This window comes from Chaetodon trifascialis, chromosome 3 (assembly GCF_039877785.1).
Source record: "Chaetodon trifascialis isolate fChaTrf1 chromosome 3, fChaTrf1.hap1, whole genome shotgun sequence".
Taxonomy (NCBI): Eukaryota; Metazoa; Chordata; class Actinopteri; order Chaetodontiformes; family Chaetodontidae; genus Chaetodon; species Chaetodon trifascialis.
In genome coordinates, this window is record NC_092058.1 from 5,436,358 (window position 1) to 5,456,588 (window position 20,231).

The window sequence follows — 20,231 nt, forward strand, 5'->3', positions numbered from 1 at the left end:
GGAAATTGTAAGAGTCCCCTCTATATGGAAAGCCTAATGAGACGCAAATGTAGGTAATCTAGAATTGCTGATTAATCAAGAGAAAATGATTATTTATTCTATGATTAACGATTATAACTAAACACTTTCATAGGCTATTGTGCTAACATCCATTTTCTGGTTATATCGGTGTTTTTATAAAGCGGTTGTTGAATCACATTGTAAATAAACCACAGCGGAACGTTTCAATTGTACGGAAACAACTGCGGAAGGGGAAGTCGGCGAGAATGCAGCCCCGGACAGAATTAATGGTGACACTATCTGGATACATGTGAGGTAAACATTTACTGGTTTTCTTGTCGATATGTAAATAATGTAGTTTGATCGTCATAACTCTTTCAGCTCAGTTACAAGTGAGTTTATTTTAAAGGTCTTCGTTTATTTACACTCGTGCGTGTCGTTGTTTTAGTTGCTCCTAAGATTCAGTGAAGACCTTCAGGCTGAGCTGGATGGAGACCTTAAACTCCACTTATCATGAAGAAACAGCTTTGGTTTTAAGTGACACTCTTATTATTATTCCCTCTTAGCGTAGTCTGTCCATCTGGCTAACATGGTTGTTAGCATGTGAATCTTATCAATCGACATTTCTCGTTTAATTTTCTCACACGTTTATTTGGTCCAGCTAGCCGCTGATAATGTAGTCTAACAACAACTCTGCAGTAAACCTGCTTTCATCAAAGTTAATGATCAGTTGTTGTTAAAGCTGTCTTAGAGATGAGTTGATTCAACTTCATGGTAATTTAGCGGGCTGTAGTTTGTGGTGTAATCACCATTTACAAGAACTTTATGAATTTAAAGAGTGCAGATTTCTCCTAGCTGAAGGGAGCCAACTTACACTCCTATACAAGACTTAGTGATGACTCCTAAAGCTGCCACACGTAATGAATCTCAGTAGCTGAGGGTGATCAGAAACAGGTTTATTGGCAAATAAGTTTGAAGTACTGCAAAAGACAAGAATCAAATTTACAATAAAAACATGGAAAATATATTTGTTTTAAAATGTAAAGAGCTGTACAGTGTTTAAATTGTGCAAAATATTCAGTGTTCAGTATATATCATATGTCAACTAATCATTGATTACTCAAACCTTATTGGGACTGCTCAGGTTCAAGTACTCCCACTGAAGCCTTATGGTTCATGAGTCAGAACAAACCCATCGTCTAATGATAAGTGGATAGGCAGTTAGATGGCTGAACCTGATGTTAATTGTTCGTACAGTTGCAGTGTCATCGTGGATACGGAGCGATGCGGCGGCTGTACATCGGTGGGTTGAGCCACTCGGTCACCCAGAAGGATCTGAAGGATCGATTCGGAAAGTTTGGAGACGTGGAGGATGTAGAGCTGCGGACCAGGAGGGACGAGGAGGGTGAGGAATCCAGTACACACTCTGACATTATTGCTGATAACAATAAATGTTTGATTTTTACTTTCATACATAATCCATCATGGTCAACATGGTCATTATGATGTGAGACTGTTAAATTAAATCCCTCTGTTGCATTAAAGGAATCACCTGCTGAACAGCAACTTTAGTAATGCAAGAAATCTAATTCACATTATAGTTTTAAGTAGTTTTGCTTCTTGTTTGTCTTTTAAATGTCAGACACTGTAGCTTGACAGTATGGAGTCTGGAGCGTGCCACCTGAATTATCACTAGAATGCAAGTTTTTGATTAAGATCTGATATTAAATTGGTCAGTTTGAAAACATATGTCAAAACAGCTGTGATTCAGGCTGGATTATGCTTACGGTCACAAGAATGAAATTGTTTTAACTCTGTGATGTTTAAAGGCAGAATGAGTAATATCCACTCACACAACAAAATAAGAAAATAGAGCAGAGGGCCGAGTCTCTGTAGATACATCCACTTCTACACACTTCTAGCGGGTCGTATGTGATGATTGAGAGGGATTACTTTTGTGTGAGTCTATACGTTGTTCAATAGGAAAATCCCACTCATTCTGCCTTTAAATTTAATTAATTCCTAATTCAAAAACAGAATAAATTTTGATTGTTCCAGCAGCACACTTCAGGATGTTTTGCAACAGCAGATACACAAACTCAATTATGTGCATTTATGTGCAGTCATATTTCATTGTTTACATGTTTTTAGTTCAGAAAAACATTTCTGAACTAAAAACAAACAGTTTAGTTCAGCACGTGTTCTGACTCTTGCTGTTCTCCTGCAGGTGTTCCTTACAAAACCTTCGGCTACATTAACATCAATATTTCAGATGCCGACCTGAAGAAATGTAAGAGACCTGAGCTGCTGCATGAAATCAACAGTTTGTTCTATTATATGTTCTGTTTACATGGTTATTCAGACTGTGAGGGTGTCACCTTAGCTGTCACAAGACAAATCTGAACCTGTCATTTCATGTCATTCAACCATCAAGTCTTATTTGAAACAGAAGAAAATGCTGTTTCTCTGGTTTTACATGAGTGTCTGTATCTTGAAGCTAAACAGAAGCAAGAACATTACTACTCTGGAAACGTATTCAAACATGGTGACTGGTTTTGTGTTAGTGTCTCTTCATCAGAGCTTGTGTTGTGTCATCAGTATGAGATCGGTGTGTGTCCTCTGCAGGTTTGACGGTGCTGAACAAGTCGAAATGGAAAGGAGGGACTCTGCAGATTGAAACAGCCAAAGAGAGTTTCCTGCACAGGTACATTTATGTTCACCACAGCATGAACAATTTATTGTAATTTATCAATTTGATTTTAACAGTTATTTTCATTATTGGCTAATTTTCTAATTTTGTCTGTGTGCAACTTTTGGCAAAGCTAAAATCTCTTATTATTATTATTATTATTATCTATTAAAAAGGAATCTGTGGGATGAGGGCGTTCAAATGGTCCCAGACTGTTCACATTCAGAGATTCCAGTGATTCTTGAGGGAAAAGGGGCTCTTTACACCAGCACAGAGTATATTTACATAATATACTACCTGCCTGAACAGCACACTGATAATCTGTAATGACAGATTCTTCCTGATCCCACCAAGTTTATGGTATTTGTGTCTTAGACTGGCTGAGGAGCGGCAGGAGGCAGCAGAGGAGCGCCACCAGAAGCCTGCAGCTGAAGACGAGAGACTGAAGATGCTGGATTCCCTGAGCAAAGCCGGCGTGGACAACTTCACCATGAAGGCTGCGGTGCCGGGGACCGAAGTACCAGGACACAAGGTTCGATAATCTCGCCGTTTTTTCAGTTGATGGTAACTGCCGTCACTGAGACGCTTGCTGTAGATTTTTCCCATTAAAAGCTTACAAACAAAAGGGAGGCTGAAAAACTTTCAATGTGAAAAATCTGGAACTATTGGTTTGAGATTGGAATTAATTGGTGAATGAAAACGGCGTGTTGTTGAAGAGATAGAAAGAACAGTGTTGAGTATGACATGACTGCTGTACTGACAGAATTAATGCTGTGGAAATGTACGTTATACAGAATTGATCAAAACAACCGATGAACACGGAGAAGTGTTGAGTTGCAATAATTAGAAATGAGGTGAAATAAGGAATAAAAGCCTGTCTCTAATATAAAGTCTTCGTTCTTTCTGTCATTGAGGTAAATGAAGGCCTTGTCCACTATTGGAGAATTTACAGTAATCATCTGTATGTCACACACAGCGTCATGTGCAGGGATGTTGACTGTCCTCTGTGCGCTCTGGTTTCAGGACTGGGTGGTCAGTAAATTCGGGCGAGTCCTCCCCGTCATGCAGCTCCGGTGCCAGAAAGGCAGCAAAGCTCGAATCCTCAAGTACGACCCCTCCAAATATAGCCACAACATCCGCAGGCTGGACCGGTCCAACACAGACCTGTATACACCTGTAACCCAGCTCACCTGGGAGGTACAGGGAGGGGACGATGACATCAGCAAGAAGAGGCGGGGAGAGTTCCCCCCATATGAGCCATCGAGACCCAAGAAGAGTCGGACAGACACGGTTAACTGTCATAATGCCATGGGCAGAAATAGGTAACCCTGTTTTCTGCTGCTTAAGTCTGACCCAAAAGTTCCACTGAGATTCCTCAAGATCCAGAATCTGTGATTCTAAAAGGTTCCTGCTGGTTTCTGTAATTCCCAAACCTTCCTGCTGGTTACAGGCTTAAGATTTACATGATCTTGATTCTATTTCTGGGGTCTCCACCAGGTTTTACTCTGCTCCTTCTTATTGTTCTCCTCTTAGATTTAAAGAGACGGTTAACTCGGTTGATCACATTGAGGACCATCAGTTCACCAACGGATATGAACGACCAACCAACCACCGACTGGCTCAGAGGAGCAGGGCAGTGACTGACAGTGATTTGGATTCAGACGAGGAAATACGTAGACTGGTGGCGGCTCAGAGCACCTCCCATGTTGCAATGCAGCAGGAAGTGGATGAGGATAACCTGGAAGTGGTCGGCCTCGACTACTTAGTGAAGCCTGGAAGCTCCCGCCAGCACCAGAAAGGTAATAGATGTTTTCCTTCAGTCCACAATGAATCCAGTGTCAGCTGACATGTCATAAAAATTGATATATTGGTCTAGCTGTAGTAATAACCCAGAGGAATTATGTGTAAAAGAATTAAAACGAGAACATTTTCATAACATGATATGTCTATTAACCAGGTAAAATCTCTTTTAAATATGCTGTAAAAATCTGATAAACGGTGCATGAAGAGTTTTTCTCTGGGATTTCAGGTGGTCCTGATGAAGAAGAAGAGAATGACTATGACTCTGCAGACACGGATGAACTCCTCGCCTCCAGGAAACCTCCTCCTCCACCGCAGGAGAGAGCGAGTCCACCTGCTGCACAGCGCCTTTCAGGAAATGACACAGACAGGAAGAGAAAAGTAAAAAAGAAAAGTAAAGCTGCAGAGGAAGAGGACGATCCAGCAGATGAAGACGATCATCTCACCTCCAGGAAACCCTCCTCTACACAGCAGAGAGGGGATTCTGGGAAACCGAGTAAAAGTAAGAAGATGAAAGTCCTCCCTGTTGTAAAACCCCCTTGCTTAGAATCGGATAGTGATGATGAGGATGAAGATGATGAAGAGGAGCAGTTAGAATCAGCAGATTACTGTTCAGATTCTGATTATGAGGCCATGTTTTCAAACGTCACCCATCTGGAGATCTCCCTGGCTGATCTACAGAGGCTAGCTGAAGAATCCCAGCAGACCTGTGAGTCGACAGCTCCCAGCATGCCCAGCGCCTCCTCTGAACAAGAAGCTGAGCTCCCACCCCGCCCTGCTCCAAAGAAAGGCACCTCGCCAGAGGAGATCCTCGCCGCCCTCATGGAGGAGGACAGCAGCGAGGACGAGCAGAGGAAGAAAAAGAAGAGAAGAAAAGTCGTCACGTCAGCACAGCTGCCTGCCTTCCAGGGGACGAGAGAGCTGAACGAGGGATCAGAAACAGAGGAGTGTCAGAGGAGACAGAAGGAGGAGGAGGAGGAGGAGGAGGAGGAGGAGGAGGAGGGAAGAGTAGGTGAGGTTAAAAAACAGAAGCTGGACTCTGAAGCTCCTCAGCTGAACCACAGAGCAACAGACAGCAAAACCAGCAGGACTCTGAGCATACAGAAACACACAGAAACAGAGAGGAAGACTTCAGAGACCAGTGAGGAGGAAGAGGAGGAGGAGAAAGAAGAAGAGGAGGACATGGTTAGTCCACAAGTTTTAAAAGTGGTTCCAACTAAAGCTGCAGTAAATGCTGAGAAAACTGAGACTGGTTCCTCCTCTAGCAGTGATGATGATGAGGAGGAGGAGGAGGAGGAGGAGGAGAGGAAAGAGGCCAGTCAGACTGTTCTTACAGCTAAAGATGCAGCAAAGGCTTTACCTTCATCCTCCAGCTCCTCCAGTGAGGAAGAAGAGGATGAGCAAGAGTCCTCCACCAGCGAAGAGGAGGAAGAAAGGCTAGCTCCTCCCCGGCCGCCGTTAGGTGCTGAGGAGGAAGAGGAGCGGCAGAGGAAGGCCAACATGAGGAGGCTGGCTGCCATCCAGCAGAGACAGAAAGAGGCCGAAGAACACAAGAAGCTCATCCAGGGAGCTCTGGCTAAACTGGTGAGTGAAGAGTGTTGTTGGTTTAGGTCAGATTAGATCATTTTAGATCAGATTAGGTCAGATTAGATGAGATTAGACTTTTGAGTGATTGGAAAGTCAAGAGGAAAATGTTTTTAGACTTTTACAATGTTAAACTATAAAAAAAATGCTGAACAGATGAATATAAAAAGACATTATAAAAGTCTTGGATCTTGGAAACAAATTAAGAAAAAAAACATTCATTAAATTTGCATGACATGATGCATCATACACCTCTGATTGGCCAGTTTGGCCACTTGAACAGTGACTTATTTTCACCTTTAACGCTGATACGGCGTGTTACGTTTCCACGTACATCGCTGCCACTCGTTTGTGTTCGTGTTTGAGACAGAATGTTTATCTTCATTAGGATGCTCCGACAGCAGGAGCCGGGAAACACATCGTCTTTGGCTCTGATGATGAGGACGATGATGAAGATAAGCAGCAGACAACCTCATGCACGACGTCAAAGAAGACACTGTTCCAGGACAGCCAATCAGAGGGCGAGGCCACAGGTGATGAAGCGTCAGCCAAAGAGAACAACACGAGAAAAGCAAAGGTGAGCGAAGAGTGACTGATCTGAGAACGAAGTCAGGTGGGAATTTATGTAATGACTGGATTTATTCATCATTACTCAACTAAAATATTAAGTCATTAATTTATGTGTGCGTGTGCGTGTGCGTGCGTGTGCATCTGAAGGCATCAGTTCCTCAGCTGTTCGGCAGCAGTGAGGATGAGCAGGATGATGATGAAGAGGAGGATGGCAGCAGGTTTGACATCAGGCCTCAGTTTGAAGGTCCAGCAGGACAGAAGGTGAGAAAAGGAGTTTCACACAGTGCGGCGTCGCATGTTTGCTCATCTGTCCTCCTCATTTCCTTTTATCAGTAGGAATTATGTCATTTATTCTAGTGGATTCTTAGAATCTGCTGGATGAAAAGTCAGAGGATCAGCACGTCGTCAGGGTTCGTCCTCTGGATGCTCGACATGTCTGAACCAGACTTCTGACCTTTTGGTTAAATTCTTGATGGAGGAGCTCAGCGCTGTGATTGGACGCCTGCCTCTGATGTCATTTGTTTGTTTGTTGTCCAGCTGATGGAGCTGCAGTCTCGCTTCGGGACGGACGAGCGTTTCCGGATGGATTCTCGCTTCCTGGAGGAGGACGAGGCTGAGGAAGAGGAGTCAGGTGAGGCTGTGGGTGGAGGTGCTGTCTGGTCACAGACTGACATGAAGAAAGGATGATGTTTCCTCGACAGTGACGCAGAGGTCTGGTTGCTTTTATCCATCGTTTGGGTAACATCAGCAACAGGCCAAACAGCTGCGTCAGAAAATTCACATTATGCTCTGTTGTTTGTTACTGCTGGACGATTTTCTTCTTAATATAGAGATTAGTAAATCAGCTCATTTTAACCAATGTTCAGATTTAACTCTGCACTCACATCTTATATTTGCACTCGTCGCTCTGTAATGCAAAGCATTTGGTGACGTGTCACGTGTGTCTCATGTCTCGTGCTGTCTCTTGGTGTGAGATACTTTTTGTGGCGTTCGCTGTGTTCTGTCCTGCTGATGTTTGTACCTGTGAACATCTCTTCCTGGTGAGTAAAGCGACTGTTTTTGATTCAGAGAGAAAGAAGAGTGTGATGGATGAAGATGAGGCTCTGGAGGAGGAGAGGAAGAAGAACCTGTCCATCCTGCAGAGCGTCCTCGGCAGCAGCCAACAAACCTGCAGCGGCAAGACAGCCAGCAAGGCCAAGACCTTCAGGTCGGACACACACACGCACACACACACACACACACACACACACACACACACACACACACACACACACACACACACACACACACACACACACACAGAGTCTACGCATGCAGAGTCTGGGCCACAGCTGCTTCTGAACTGGAATATTTCTGAAAATTAATGAAAAAATTCAAATGTCTGTTTGCAGAGACGTCTCAGCGCTGCACTACGACCCCAGCAGAGAGGAACATGCTGCGTTTGAGACCAAAACCACTGAAACCAAGGAAAGGTACGAAAACTATGAATGCACCAATCTGATTGCCCGAATCAGTATCAGCACCAATACTGACCTTATTAACCAGACAGAATATCAGCCAGACTTGACTGATCCACATTACTGTCCCAGGTTCGGTTTTCATCTTAAAAAGGTCACATCATCATTACAAAGAGTACATTTGTCAAACTAAGTACGTAATAATAAAATTGACAATATTTGCATTCCATGTGTTGAGTGTCTGCGGCAGCACACGGGGTTTTATCTGACACATAAGTAAAATCAATCAGAAAGCAATAATCAAAGTTCTAACAGGTTTATTCAGAAATGGAACCCCCCCCATATCTCTTCTTTTATTTATTTAGTTATTTGTTTTTTTAATTTATTTCTCCTTTTTTTTCTTGCTTTCTTCAGATCTGATTTTCATTATTATTATTTATTTTCTTTCTCTTCTTTTTCTCCAGTTTAGTTTACGTTTAATTAGATGGCATATCCACAATTAGATCACCAACACATTGCAGTCTTGTTTGTAAAAATGTTTAATAATTTTTTGGGTGATTTATTGTTATAATTCCAAACACAGAGACACTGTTCATTGCTCTTTATTAAGAAAAGAAAAAACGGGATAAATTTCATTTTGTACTGCTGTTATTTGTCGATCCCTAATAAAAAGATTTCTAAAAAAGAAAAAAAAATTAATAATAATCAAGACAACAGTAATAAACGAGATACTGATGCATAGTTGCATCTAACGTTGTGTCAGAGTCAGTTTAATATTAAGTCTTCACAGAAAAACCTCTAAAATTCTCATCCAAACAAAACGTACTCGCATTGCATCATGTCCACGTTACCACCTCTGCCTGGGCCTGTCATGTGATCTGTTGTCTTCACAGCAAGTCGGCCAGGAGGAAGAAGAGGGAAGAGGCTCAGAAGCTTCCGGAGGTTTCTAAGGAGATTTACTACGACGTGTCCGGCGACCTGAAGGCTGTGTTTGGTCCGACGAAGGACGATGACGCTGGAGGAGAAGAGAAGACGAACTGGGACCAAGAGGAGGAAGAGGAGGGAGGAGAGAAGCAAGAGCAGCCGACCGCGCTGTCGTCTCTCCTCTCAGCTGATCCCAGTGCAGAGAAGGAGACGTTCAAATTCTCCTTCTTTGGAGACGACCTACAGGCAGACAGCACAGAGACAGGTGGGTCGTATTTATCTCAGAGCGTCAGAGGGAAGATTCGCTTTCGCACTTTTTAAAATCTTTCTGTTTCTCTCTGCCAGCAGAGTACAAGGTAGAGATGGTCCAGGCGCCGAAGGTGTCATGGCAACAGGACCCACGTTTCCATGACAGCAGCTCAGAGGAGGATGAGGAAGAGCAGGAGGAAGCTGAGGAACAAAGCAGCGCCGTCACTAAAACCACAGAGTGAGAAAAATGAGGATGAAATCCTGTTAAGTGCTTCAGAAAGAACGACTGCTCTCACCATCGATTCGTCTGCTCAGTGTTTTCTTCATTAGTCCATAATGTTTTTCATTTCCCAAAACCCAAAGTGGGGTCTTCACATTCCCTTTTTATCCAACCCAAATACGACCCTGAGTCCAAAAACGTTGTGACGCTCCGTAAAAGAGAAATAAACTGAGGATTTTAAACTCAAGTTAAGTGTCATCTGAACGAGCGAGTGTTTGTGTTGCTGTTCACAGAGAGGAGGCTCCTTCGAAGACAGAGCGATTCTTCTTCTACACTGAAGACAGCAGACTGACAGGTAGGATGAAGACACGAGGAGTCAGTAAAATGAAAAGTGTAAAAGTGCCCTCAGCTCTCTGTGCTTTCCCTCTTCAAATATAATGTCATGATCCCATTTCATGTCAAAACGTCACCTCGGCTCAACTTCACAGACTCGTTGAAAGAAAGTCTGTGCTGTTTCTTTAAAGCTGATGATATTTGTTTTGTTTGCATGATCTGAACCCCTCTCTCTACTCCATCAGAGGGTCCCAGGTCGTTCTGTCGGCCCTCTCGCCTGGAGGAGCAGAGGGAGGACTGGGAGGAGAGGAGGAGTGCGCTCAGAGAGGTACACATCATGGACTTTTCTCTGGAACAGCCTCACCATGTTTGTCATGTCCATCTCTTGATCCACAGCCATCTTGATGCCTTTGCAGAGTCTTCTTCACTTTTATAAATCTCATGCACTTTTACTGATTCCTCCACGCATCCACAAATCTGAATCCTCATATGTTTTTATATCACTACACACAAACTGAAATGAGGAAACAAAGATTTCTACTTACCTCTTTGTTTCCACAGGAGTACCGAAAGAAACACAAGGATGCCCGAAGGAAGCTTAAGTCCTCCCAGAAGAGCTGAGGATTGTGGGAAGTGAAGTCTTTGTGTGTCAGTTTGCCGTCACTGGTCTGGACTTCAGAGTCATGATCTGACAGATTATTTCTCCCTCTTGGTGCCTCAGATTGATTTAACAGTCGGCAGGTGGAGACACTGAAGATCATCAGAGGATCAGGTTTATTTTTTATTTTCGTAAGAACTGAGAAATATTTTGAGGTAAGAGCTTCCTGTTGAAGCATCCTCTGGTTTGGTTTTCTCGTTAGTTGCCATGGAAATGATGCTGCAAATGAAGTTCTGGACAGTCAGCAGCAGCCAATCACAGTGTCAGGGGACCAGACCTGTTATTAAAAAATGTAAATAAACACACTTGGCGAGTTTATTCATTCTTTTTTATTATTATTAGTCAGTTTTAGTCCTCTGATGTCTCCTTGTTTCATCGTGGACTAATGCTTTAACATTAAGATGGAAGTTTCAGTGTCACTTTGTGGTGTTAAATATGGTAAAATTAGGTTTTGTAATTTTAAAATGAAGAATCATTTAGTTTGTGGGAATAAACTCAGTGTCCAGTTTATTCAGTCCAGCTGGCAAAAACTACTGTCCTCTAAAAAACAAGTCCTGCCTTTGTAACGGTTACAATGCTTGTGCACAATCTTCAGGGCATGATCCAACTTTCTGTTCAACACCACCACCAACATGTGATAAAATGCTGTTTTCTAAGAGCTCATCCACAAATTCTGGTTAAGAAATCTGTGAAATGTTGTATTTTTAATTAATTCCCTAGTTCCCTAGATATGAAAAGATATTTGACTGAAAACAGTACAACACATGATCTACTTCCGTTTACAGACTGAAGACCTTACAGTTTATTTGTGTACAGTTTTGTACAGTGAAGTGTTGATGCATAGCAGCGTTGTCAAAATAATTTCAAAACTAAAATTAAACTTTAAACAGGCACCACATGTGGCATGTTCATGCTGAGAAGCGCGAGCCTCACTTTATCTCACGCATTGTTTTCCCCTTATTCTGAAATGTATAACCGGAAGTAGCTCCCTGTTGTATTCAGTCTGTCTTGATCTTGGTGAATAACAAGTGCTGAAGTGCCCTGCAGACTCTGAACTTCTCCATCAGGACCAGAGTCGCGCCGGACTGCGAGACAAAGTGTTTTATGGACGTTTCTACATCAGGAGTCAAATGTTTGTTACGGCACATGTCTGTGAAAGAGACACATAACACGGACCAGTTAGTTCAACGGTAAAAATGAGCCCGATTCTGCTTCTTTTGCTTCTCTTTCTGCGGACCGCAGAGCTCCGTCACGTCCACGCAGCCCGGGAGCTTCACCCCGGGTCCTCGCTGAGCGTGCAGAGGGCGGAGGATGGTGGCCCGCCGGCTGCGGAGACAAAGGAGTCTCTCTCCTCGGAAAGGACTTACCTGGACCGGGCTGAAAGTGCAAAACTTCACGACCTGAAACGAGTCGCCCGTGGGGCCAAAGATAGGAATGTCGGGAAAAGAGACCCGCACCCATCGAGCAGTTTCGGGCATCCTCGGCGGTACGACGACCCGAGCGGTTACTTCACCACACCGCGGGCCGGTCGGGACGCCTCCGCCCCGCCGGGTAACTCCTCGTCAGGCTCCGGGTCGGGGCTCCTCAACCCGCTGTTCCCGGTTACCGACGGCTCCTACTGGGCGTACGCGGTCATGCTGCTCGCGCTCGTGCTGTTCGCGGCGGGCATCGTGGGGAACCTCGCGCTCATGTGCATCGTGTGGCATAACTTCTACCTGAAGAGCGCGTGGAACTGCATCCTGGCGGGGCTCGCGTTCTGGGATTTCCTCGTGCTGTTCTTCTGCCTTCCTGTGGTCGTCTTCCACGAGCTCACCTTGAAGAGGTTGCTAGGAGACCTGTCCTGTCGGCTCGTGCCCTATCTGGAGGTGAGGAGGAGAAGTCGCTCCGCAGGTGATGGAGCGCGAGAATATAAAATATTTTACTTTTATTATTTTACATTTTTTACTATTCTACTAAAACGAAAAATGACGAGTAAAATTCTGATTAAAAATACTGACGTTTTTCTATCATTTAATACATTTTATACCATGAAAATACCACGGAAATCGGCATTCTACTAAGATCCAATGAGGTAAAATAAATGAATAAATAAAATCTATAAAAAATAAAGAAAAATAACACAATTACAGGCAAAATAATAAAAGTGAATACGTTTTAATTTTTAAAAAAGTTTTAACTACGAAGTGCAATGTTTTTGTCGCTTTGTTTTGTTTATTAAATAAAGTTTCAGTCAACACCTTAAAGTTTTAACAGTTAATTCCAGTGTTTATTCCAATGATCTTTTTTGATTTATCTCTTTTATTTTAGGCTGTAAGCTAAAATGTGAAAAAAAAAAGCAGTTAAAAATATCTATCACAGTGTCCTAAAATCTAAGATAATGTCAGTAAATATTGTGTCTTTTCAGAGCAACCATCCAAAACCCAAATATATTTAGTTTTCCAAAAGCCGCTGAAGTGTTTTGTATCAGAACTCTGATATCATCCAGCCATAGTGAGATGTCAACCAAGTCAACACTTAAACTGCTGGTAATTAATCGGTCCCCTGTGCTGCCTTCACACTGACAGCGCTGTGTTTACACGCTCATCTTAAACTCATTGTAAATGTTTTACAGTCTAACAGAGAGGCGTCCAGGCTTGTGATGAATGGCCTGTTTGTGTCGTGTTGCGGCTCAGTTTCAGACTCAGAGCTGTCTTTACTTTCAACAAACGTGCTGTTATGGTCTGTTGGGCTTCTTCAGCTGTCTGTAATGAACCATCAGGGGACGCCGACATGGGGGGGCCCACATGAAGGGACTCTTCTTCTCCAGCTCACAGAACCCAACAAGGAAGCGCAGAGACAAAGTTATCAGGAAGTGGCCTGTTTATGTGCAGCTTCAGAGTGTAGGCATCCAAAACTAATGTGAGAGCCGCTGATCAATGCATCATCAGTTTAAAATATCAGTTCAGGATGAAGCAGCAGCTGAATATGAAGACGAGGGAGGGAGGAAGGACTTTCCAGTCCACGTTTAAGTTGTAGGCTACACAGTTATTTTGAGAAACGGTGTTTCTCCACTTGAATTTCATTAGTTACACAAAGAAGGCTTGGAAACAATGTGGAGATTGATTACTTTGTTAATGGATTAATCTGCTGGTTATTTTAATGATTCATCGATTAATCATTTGGTCTGTAAAATGTCAGAAAAAGTGAAAAATACGTCTTCAGTTTACAGTAATATAAAACACAGAAGAGCAGGACATGATCCTCATATTTGAGTGCTGAAAGAGGAATTTTCTTTTACATTTGTGCGTAATCTATGACCAAAATACTTGCCTTTTATTTTCCTGTCAATCAACTGATCGATTAATCCTCAAATTGTTAAAGCTCAGGCGATAGGTAGCTTTATTTAGACCTTCACAGACTTATAATGTGGAGCTCTTCGGCCTCTCGGTTGCCCCGTGTGGGGTTTTCGTTGGCTTCATCGGTCTCGTGTCTCAACACAGACTCTGCCGGCCTGTGGAGTCCTTGTTCCTGTCTCTAAACCTGCCTGCAGAGCTTTAAATCACTGAAGTGGAGTTTCACTAATTTGTAATAACCGCGTGTGTGAAGCAGTCTTTTACAAGGTCAAGCTGCCGGCCTCTTCTATTCTTTGTTGCTTCACCTATTTTTATGCTAATCAACGTATGCATTTCTTGCTAATTAATGAATGTTTTTTAAAGTGCTATTGAGCAGTTTGTTCTCTGAACGGCGCACTGAGCGGAGCTGAAAGCAGGTCAGGCTGCCAGCTGCCCCTGTGCTCTGTTAGTTAAACTATTTTCATGCTAATTAGAGCTCTGTGTTAATTATCTTGAGTTGTGTCTTAACCGTTTGAGGTCATTAAGCACCCACAGAGGGAGGACAAGTCTCAGTAATGATAATCTGTGTTTTTGGCCAAAACCGCAGACTTAAATGTGCACGAGGCACCAATAACTGTCCTCAGTCTGTAGGCTAAGAGCTGTTGTGACATAATGGCTCTCTGCTCCCTCCGTGGCTCCTTTATTTGCCTGTTTCTGTATTCTAAAGCAGTTTTTTCCACATCTGAGGCTTTTTACTCAGTATAAACTACAGTAATACTGTAGGTTTGACTAATTCGCCTATAGGCTTTAGGCATAACAAGGCAGAGGAAAGCCTTAAATCTGTTCTTTAAGCAGCAAAACACCTTCCTGTGTTCATTTTAGACCGCCTGCATGAAGTCTTGTTTTGTCCTCTCAGTTGTGCTAACAGGTCACGTCTGACTGGGATCAGCAGCATGAATGAGTGCGAGGAGCAACCTGCATGTTAAACCTGGAAGCAGCTCTGCGATGCTAAAAATAGTCAGAGCATTCGATTTTCTTTATGCCAATGCAGAGTTTGCTGGTGCCAAACATTTTAGTTAAGGCAGCCTTTATAAAAGGTGTTTTAGCTTTAACTTATGGCTTTAGACAATGTTTGTGATTCACAGTCGAAGTGAATCAGTCAAGTTGTTCTAATGAATTTGTCTGATCTATTAAACAGTTTTCTTGAAAGTTGTGTGATTGACCTTCACTTCCCGCCCCTCTGTCAGGTGACCTCTCTGGGCGTGGCCACATTCAGCCTCTGTGCTCTGAGTATTGATCGCTTCCATGCAGCCACCGGTCCTGGGTCCCTTCAGACGCCCAAGGTGGAGCCCTGCCAGTCCATCCTGTCCAAGCTGTCCGTCATCTGGGTGGGCTCCATGGTGCTGGCCGCCCCGGAGCTGCTGCTCTGGCAGCTCCTCCAGGAAACCGTCAGCCTGCCGACCCTCCCCACCGACCTGCAGCAGAGCCAGCCGGGAGGCTCACTGATGGCCGCCTTCAGGGCCCGAACAGACAAATTTAAGGTGGATATCTGTGTGCGTGAGCCGTCCGTGGAGCTCCCGGACAGCATCTACTCTCTGGTGCTGACCTACCACGAGGCCCGCATGTGGTGGTTCTTCGGGTGCTACATCTGTTTGCCTCTGCTCTTCACTCTGGCCTGCGACCTGGTGACGAGGCAAGTGTTAGCCCAGCGTCTGCCGCAGAAACCTGCCGGCGAAAAGGTGACCAGCAGATGCTCCTCCTCCTCTTCGTCTTCCTCCTCGACAAAGAAAAAGCAGCAGGTGAGAGAGCAGAGGCTGCGCTCCACTGTGATGGCGCTCACCATCTTGTACATCACATGCAACCTGCCTGAGAGCATTTGTAACATCACCCTGGCGTACGTCTCCGACCACGTGTCGGCCGCGCTCCCGGCTCTGGCGCTGCCAGCTCTGGGTCTGATTGGACAGTTTCTGCTGTTCATGCGTTGCTCGGCGACACCGGTGTTGCTGCTGTTCCTGTGCCGCTCGCTGGGTCAGGCCTTCATGGACTGCTGCTGCTGCTGCTGTGAAGAGTGCCTCCCCGACGGCAACTCCTCTTCATCCTCCTCCGCTTCAACCACCGCCACCTCCAACCTCTCCTCGCCCACATCGCCGTCTCCGTCCTCCCTGTCTCCTTCCAGCAAAGAGGAAATGAAGAGCATGTTGGCGGCGGAACCAGCAGTCTGCTACGACAGAGCAAAGGACTCGCCGCCGGCTCTCGGGACGCCCTGCTGAGGTCCAGAACTGCGTTTAACCACACCTACCTTTAAAGGATCATTTAGGTTTATCACAACTTGGCTCTTATTTTCATAGTTCTGTCAAACATTTCTGTCAGTTACCATAATGCTGAACTCACCAGGTTAATAGTGGAGCTCTGGAGGCACAGTGATTTCACAAAGGGCAGTCAGACAGTCAGACATGTTGGAAACAAACAGCAGTTAATCCCAATATGGCCAAAAGTATGTGGATGCCCCTCTTTCAGTACGTGTTTCCTGGTTTGGTCTTGGATTCTTACTTCCTATGAAAGGAAATCTTTATGGTACACCACACAGTGATGTTTTAGACAGTTGTGTGCTTCTGTTTGTCCGTATCCTGTTTCAACATGACGATGCCCCTGTGCACAACGCCAGGTTCATAAAGACACAGTGGAAGAACTTGACTTGACAGAGTCCTGACTTCAGCTACATCCAACACCTCTGGGATGAGGACTGTGAGCCAGACCTGATCCCCCAGCACCAGTGCTGGACCTCATTAATGTTCTTGTGGCTGAAAGGGAGCAAATCCCTGCATCCAGGCTCCAAAATCTGGTGGAAAGACTGAAACCAGAGGAGAGTTTCATGGTATCACATGTTCAGCTACCACATACAGTATATGGGGGTAATGTTCACATGTCCACATACTGTTGGGTTTTTCAGATATTCTGTATGTAAATCACAGTTTTATTGAAGGTTAAATTACAACTACAGTAAGTCCACTAGGTCAAAGTTGAAGCAGGTGTGATGGATATTGACATCTCTGACTTTGTTTTCTTTTCCAAATGACGTTTATCCAACCTACAGGTTTGTTTCCAACCTGTCCAGTCCTCTGACCTCTGTGATTCTTCAGCAGTCAGACTTGTTTTCAGTAAAATCACAGTTAGTGTTACAGACAGAGATGATATATAAATCTTCCAAAATAAAGCCCGGGTTGTGATAAACTGGAATAATCCTTTAATCTCAGTCTGTATGAACTGATGTGGAGCCGCTGTAGGAGCAGAAATCTGTCTCACTAGAGTTAGATGATCATAAACAATATAGAGAATATTTTATTTTTAAAAAAGAGTTTAGCGTTGTCCACCTGAGATGGACTTAATCCAATTACTGTAGGACACATCATTTTGCATTTTTTTAGATACATTTGACATTTTATAGACACTAATACGTTTCTAATGCTCATCAGGACATTAGTACAATCTGCTCTAAGTACTGTATCAGAGAGAAACACTGGATCATCTGAGTGTGAAGATGCTTAAACTGGAAATGTAGACACACTGAGACTTTTGTCAGCAGACTGCTGTGAACTTCGTGAGCTGTTTTTTTTTTTTAAACATGATTTTGCTGTTGCTGCTCGTTCGCCTCACTGACACTGTGTCTACACAGCATGTGTTGGGTTAGCTGTATGTTGACAAGCTGTCACGCAGCTGAAGCACATCCTGTGAAGACAGCAGGTCAAAAATGGGATGAGATATTCGAGATCAATCAAAATTCTGAACAATTCAGTGTGAAGTTTGACTTTTTGTTTAGTAAAGTTTAGATGCTCTTCAAGAGAAACTCCCTCGTGTTTTTAATGTCTCTTACACACTTTGTAAACTGATACAGGCAGGAGAGCTGTTGATCAATGCTCTCTGTGTTTACAGAGTATTTTATTTCAAGCCTTTATTTCAATAGAAATAAGCTGAGTCACTCTCTGAAAGTTCTCTTTTTACTAATTTTAGACATGAATTTATATTTATATGTATGTTTTTATGATTTTTTTTATTAGCAAAGCTGGTGGATTTTTGGAGCAGCAGGAATCACATCTTAAAAGTCTGATGATAATCTGTATTTCTCTCCTCGTAAATTCCTGTGTGCAGCCCATACCAACAATGAACTGATCCACTAATAAGTATTGTCTCTGCATCCTAAGCCTGATACATCCGATTCCTCTGTGCCACGGCTTCAGCTCCACTGCTGTCCCAAAAACACATCAGTGAGCCTCTCTGCTGCGCTCGCTAACATGTTCCTTCATTGCCACAAGCACGCACACTGTCGTTTATTCTGACTCAATCAAACACACACTGTCCTGCTGCTGGAAATACTCTCTAGAGCACCAAACGTGGATCAATCCGCCGCTGAAAATAGTCCCCAACAAATGCACTGTTCGCTCTGGCTTCCTGTTTGAGCAACAGCTGCAACAAACTACAGTGACAAGCTGTTGCAGGAAAATACTGAACCTTTTTTTTTAACAATGAAACTACATTTATGAGATGTTTTTAATGATTTGTGTGTTCAGTGGAAACCAGTGGGCTTCAGGCCCTGCAGACGGAGTGGGCAGCCTGAAAGTACTGAGAGACGGACTAACACATCGTTGGTTTTGGTCTGCACATGGGATTTGCTGGCAGAAAGAAAAATCTAAAATAACTTCAGCTGCATCCTGTAAGTTTGCTTCACTTAACAAATAGCAGTGTCTCTGGGGCTCCTATGAAAAGGCCAAAAGAAAGCGTTGGATTTAAACGTGCAGACGTCAAGTTAAGGGTTAAAACACATTTTAAGCTGCCATGAGTGCAAAGAAGGAAACTCAAAGCAGGAGACGGAGACGGGGGAGTTTTCTGTTAGTGAGCGTTTGTTCCTGAACTGACTGAACTCTGCACACTGTGGCGGATCCTCGCGTGGATTAATCTTATCTGGAAGAGGAGCGATGGCTCATAGTCTGATCTCCAGTGGAAGGAATGCTACGCAGCAGCGCTCCCAACACCCACTGAAGGAGAAAGCTGTTCATGCCTGACTGTGACGCTCCTTTTTGTCATTATTCAATTATTGAAGGTCACAGCTTCACAATAACGGTTGGCCTTTGAGTTTCTGCAGACATAATACACAGTCGCTCTGTGACCAGTTGCTGGGAGAGCAGACAAGAATTCCTCGCTTATCCAAGTATTTTCAGGCCTTTCTCAGCTTTTTTTCCTTCTTTTGATTGTCAGTCTTTTTATTATTGTCTTCAGTTTCTTCTAGCAAAATGTGTTTGTCGCCTTTGTGAATACGTTGTCATGTATGGCCAGAAATTTATCTTGTTTATTTAGAAATTAAAAACCTGGTAGACACGTAAAGGAAATAGAATTGCAAACATGTTGTCTCTACGGAAGCTCGGAAGTCCCAAAATATCTGATTTTCTTTAAAAATATTCTAATATCTTGTGTCCGTGAGAACCATATCTTGATCTATATATTATATCTCATTATAACCTGATTCATGTCTTTATAGAGATGAGATACTGTCTGTGTGAGATAATGTGCAGATGAAGATGTGGATCGGGTGTAAGAGGATTTATTATTTTGTGATAATATTATCTTTTACGCACAAGATGTGGTCGACTCAGAAAATACCGCCTTCTGCATGCAAGATAATGTCCTGTGCACAATATATGGATCAGAATAATAATAATTTGTGTGTTTAAGAGACTAAAAAAAATTAAAAATTGAGGTTTTAACTGCTGCTAAAACTCCTTTTCACATATCTTCTCTGTGTCAATCCTGCTCCTCAGCAGTTTTAGAAGGTGTAGGCTAATACAAACGATGACCACTGTAACATGTTTCTGTTGTTAAATAATCCCAAATGTCTTAATTCTTTAATTATAAATTAAGAAAACTCAAAGCAAAGTTAGCTGCTGCATACCTCAGCAGAGCACCTGAGCTTTGTGGAAGAATTTTAACATTTGAGAAAATTCAGCGATGAATGAACCAGCAGGAATAAACCAGGGACTCGGTGACCTCTAGAAACTCTTCTCTCTGCTGGTTCCACATCCTGTTTGTCAGCTGTCAGCAGGTGATGTTGGAAACAACAACACACAACTAAATCAGATGTTACTTTGTTCCCATTTTTGTGAAGTAGGAACACGAGCAGAATATGAAGAGGGAATAAAAAGATTTAACAAAACATGATCCGACGTCTCCGTCACAGCTTCATCATTTAAACAGACTTTTCATGAGCGAAATAAAGACATCACCATCAGAGGGCACCTTGCCATGGCTGGTAGCTGTAATCAGTCCAATTAAGGTCACATGGTCTGATTCCAGAGTGCCGCTGCAAACAGGAGCTGAGTCTCAGCCCAAATCTGCCCAAGTCAACTCCCCTTAACCTGAGCCAAAGCTGGCAGCTGTGCTTGGACCA

At 43.4% G+C, this 20,231-nt stretch overlaps 2 protein-coding genes across 3 annotated transcripts; both read left to right on the forward strand.

Annotated features, from left to right (window-relative positions):
* Positions 1-264: 264 nt before the first annotated feature.
* On the forward strand, positions 265-11,383 carry nol8 (nucleolar protein 8). Of its 2 annotated transcripts, none has more exons than XM_070958592.1 (18): positions 265-315; positions 1,258-1,405; positions 2,228-2,290; positions 2,626-2,704; positions 3,065-3,221; positions 3,713-4,011; positions 4,223-4,488; positions 4,719-6,073; positions 6,462-6,650; positions 6,791-6,904; positions 7,181-7,274; positions 7,712-7,850; positions 8,035-8,115; positions 8,994-9,289; positions 9,373-9,511; positions 9,787-9,848; positions 10,072-10,154; positions 10,388-11,383. In XM_070958592.1, exons 2-18 carry the CDS (start codon positions 1,285-1,287, stop codon positions 10,445-10,447), a joined length of 3,597 nt encoding a protein of 1,198 aa, XP_070814693.1. In that variant the 5' UTR covers positions 265-315; positions 1,258-1,284; the 3' UTR covers positions 10,448-11,383. The 2 variants fall into 2 exon arrangements, with proteins under 2 accessions (XP_070814693.1, XP_070814692.1); XM_070958591.1 differs by having other exon boundaries at positions 9,370-9,511; positions 10,388-11,379.
* A 153-nt stretch (positions 11,384-11,536) lies between these two features.
* On the forward strand, positions 11,537-19,942 carry gpr37l1a (G protein-coupled receptor 37 like 1a). Its single transcript, XM_070958593.1, has 2 exons — positions 11,537-12,349; positions 15,043-19,942. The coding sequence occupies exons 1-2, from the start codon at positions 11,681-11,683 to the stop codon at positions 16,063-16,065; spliced, it is 1,692 nt and encodes a 563-aa protein (XP_070814694.1). The 5' UTR covers positions 11,537-11,680; the 3' UTR covers positions 16,066-19,942.
* The last annotated feature ends 289 nt before the right edge of the window (positions 19,943-20,231 follow it).

What these genes read in the sequence shown, in the direction of transcription:
- nol8 (XM_070958591.1), top strand. Translation starts at nt 1,285, where the DNA reads ATGCGGCGGCTGTACATCGGTGGGTTGAGCCACTCGGTCACCCAGAAG. An exon ending in CCGAAGTACCAGGACACAAG is followed by an intron (nt 3,222 to 3,712) that starts GTTCGATAATCT and finishes CTCTGGTTTCAG; the next exon opens with GACTGGGTGGTCAGTAAATT. An exon ending in TGAAGACAGCAGACTGACAG is followed by an intron (nt 9,849 to 10,071) that starts GTAGGATGAAGA and finishes CTACTCCATCAG; the next exon opens with AGGGTCCCAGGTCGTTCTGT.
- gpr37l1a (XM_070958593.1), top strand. Translation starts at nt 11,681, where the DNA reads ATGAGCCCGATTCTGCTTCTTTTGCTTCTCTTTCTGCGGACCGCAGAG. An exon ending in GGCTCGTGCCCTATCTGGAG is followed by an intron (nt 12,350 to 15,042) that starts GTGAGGAGGAGA and finishes CCCCTCTGTCAG; the next exon opens with GTGACCTCTCTGGGCGTGGC.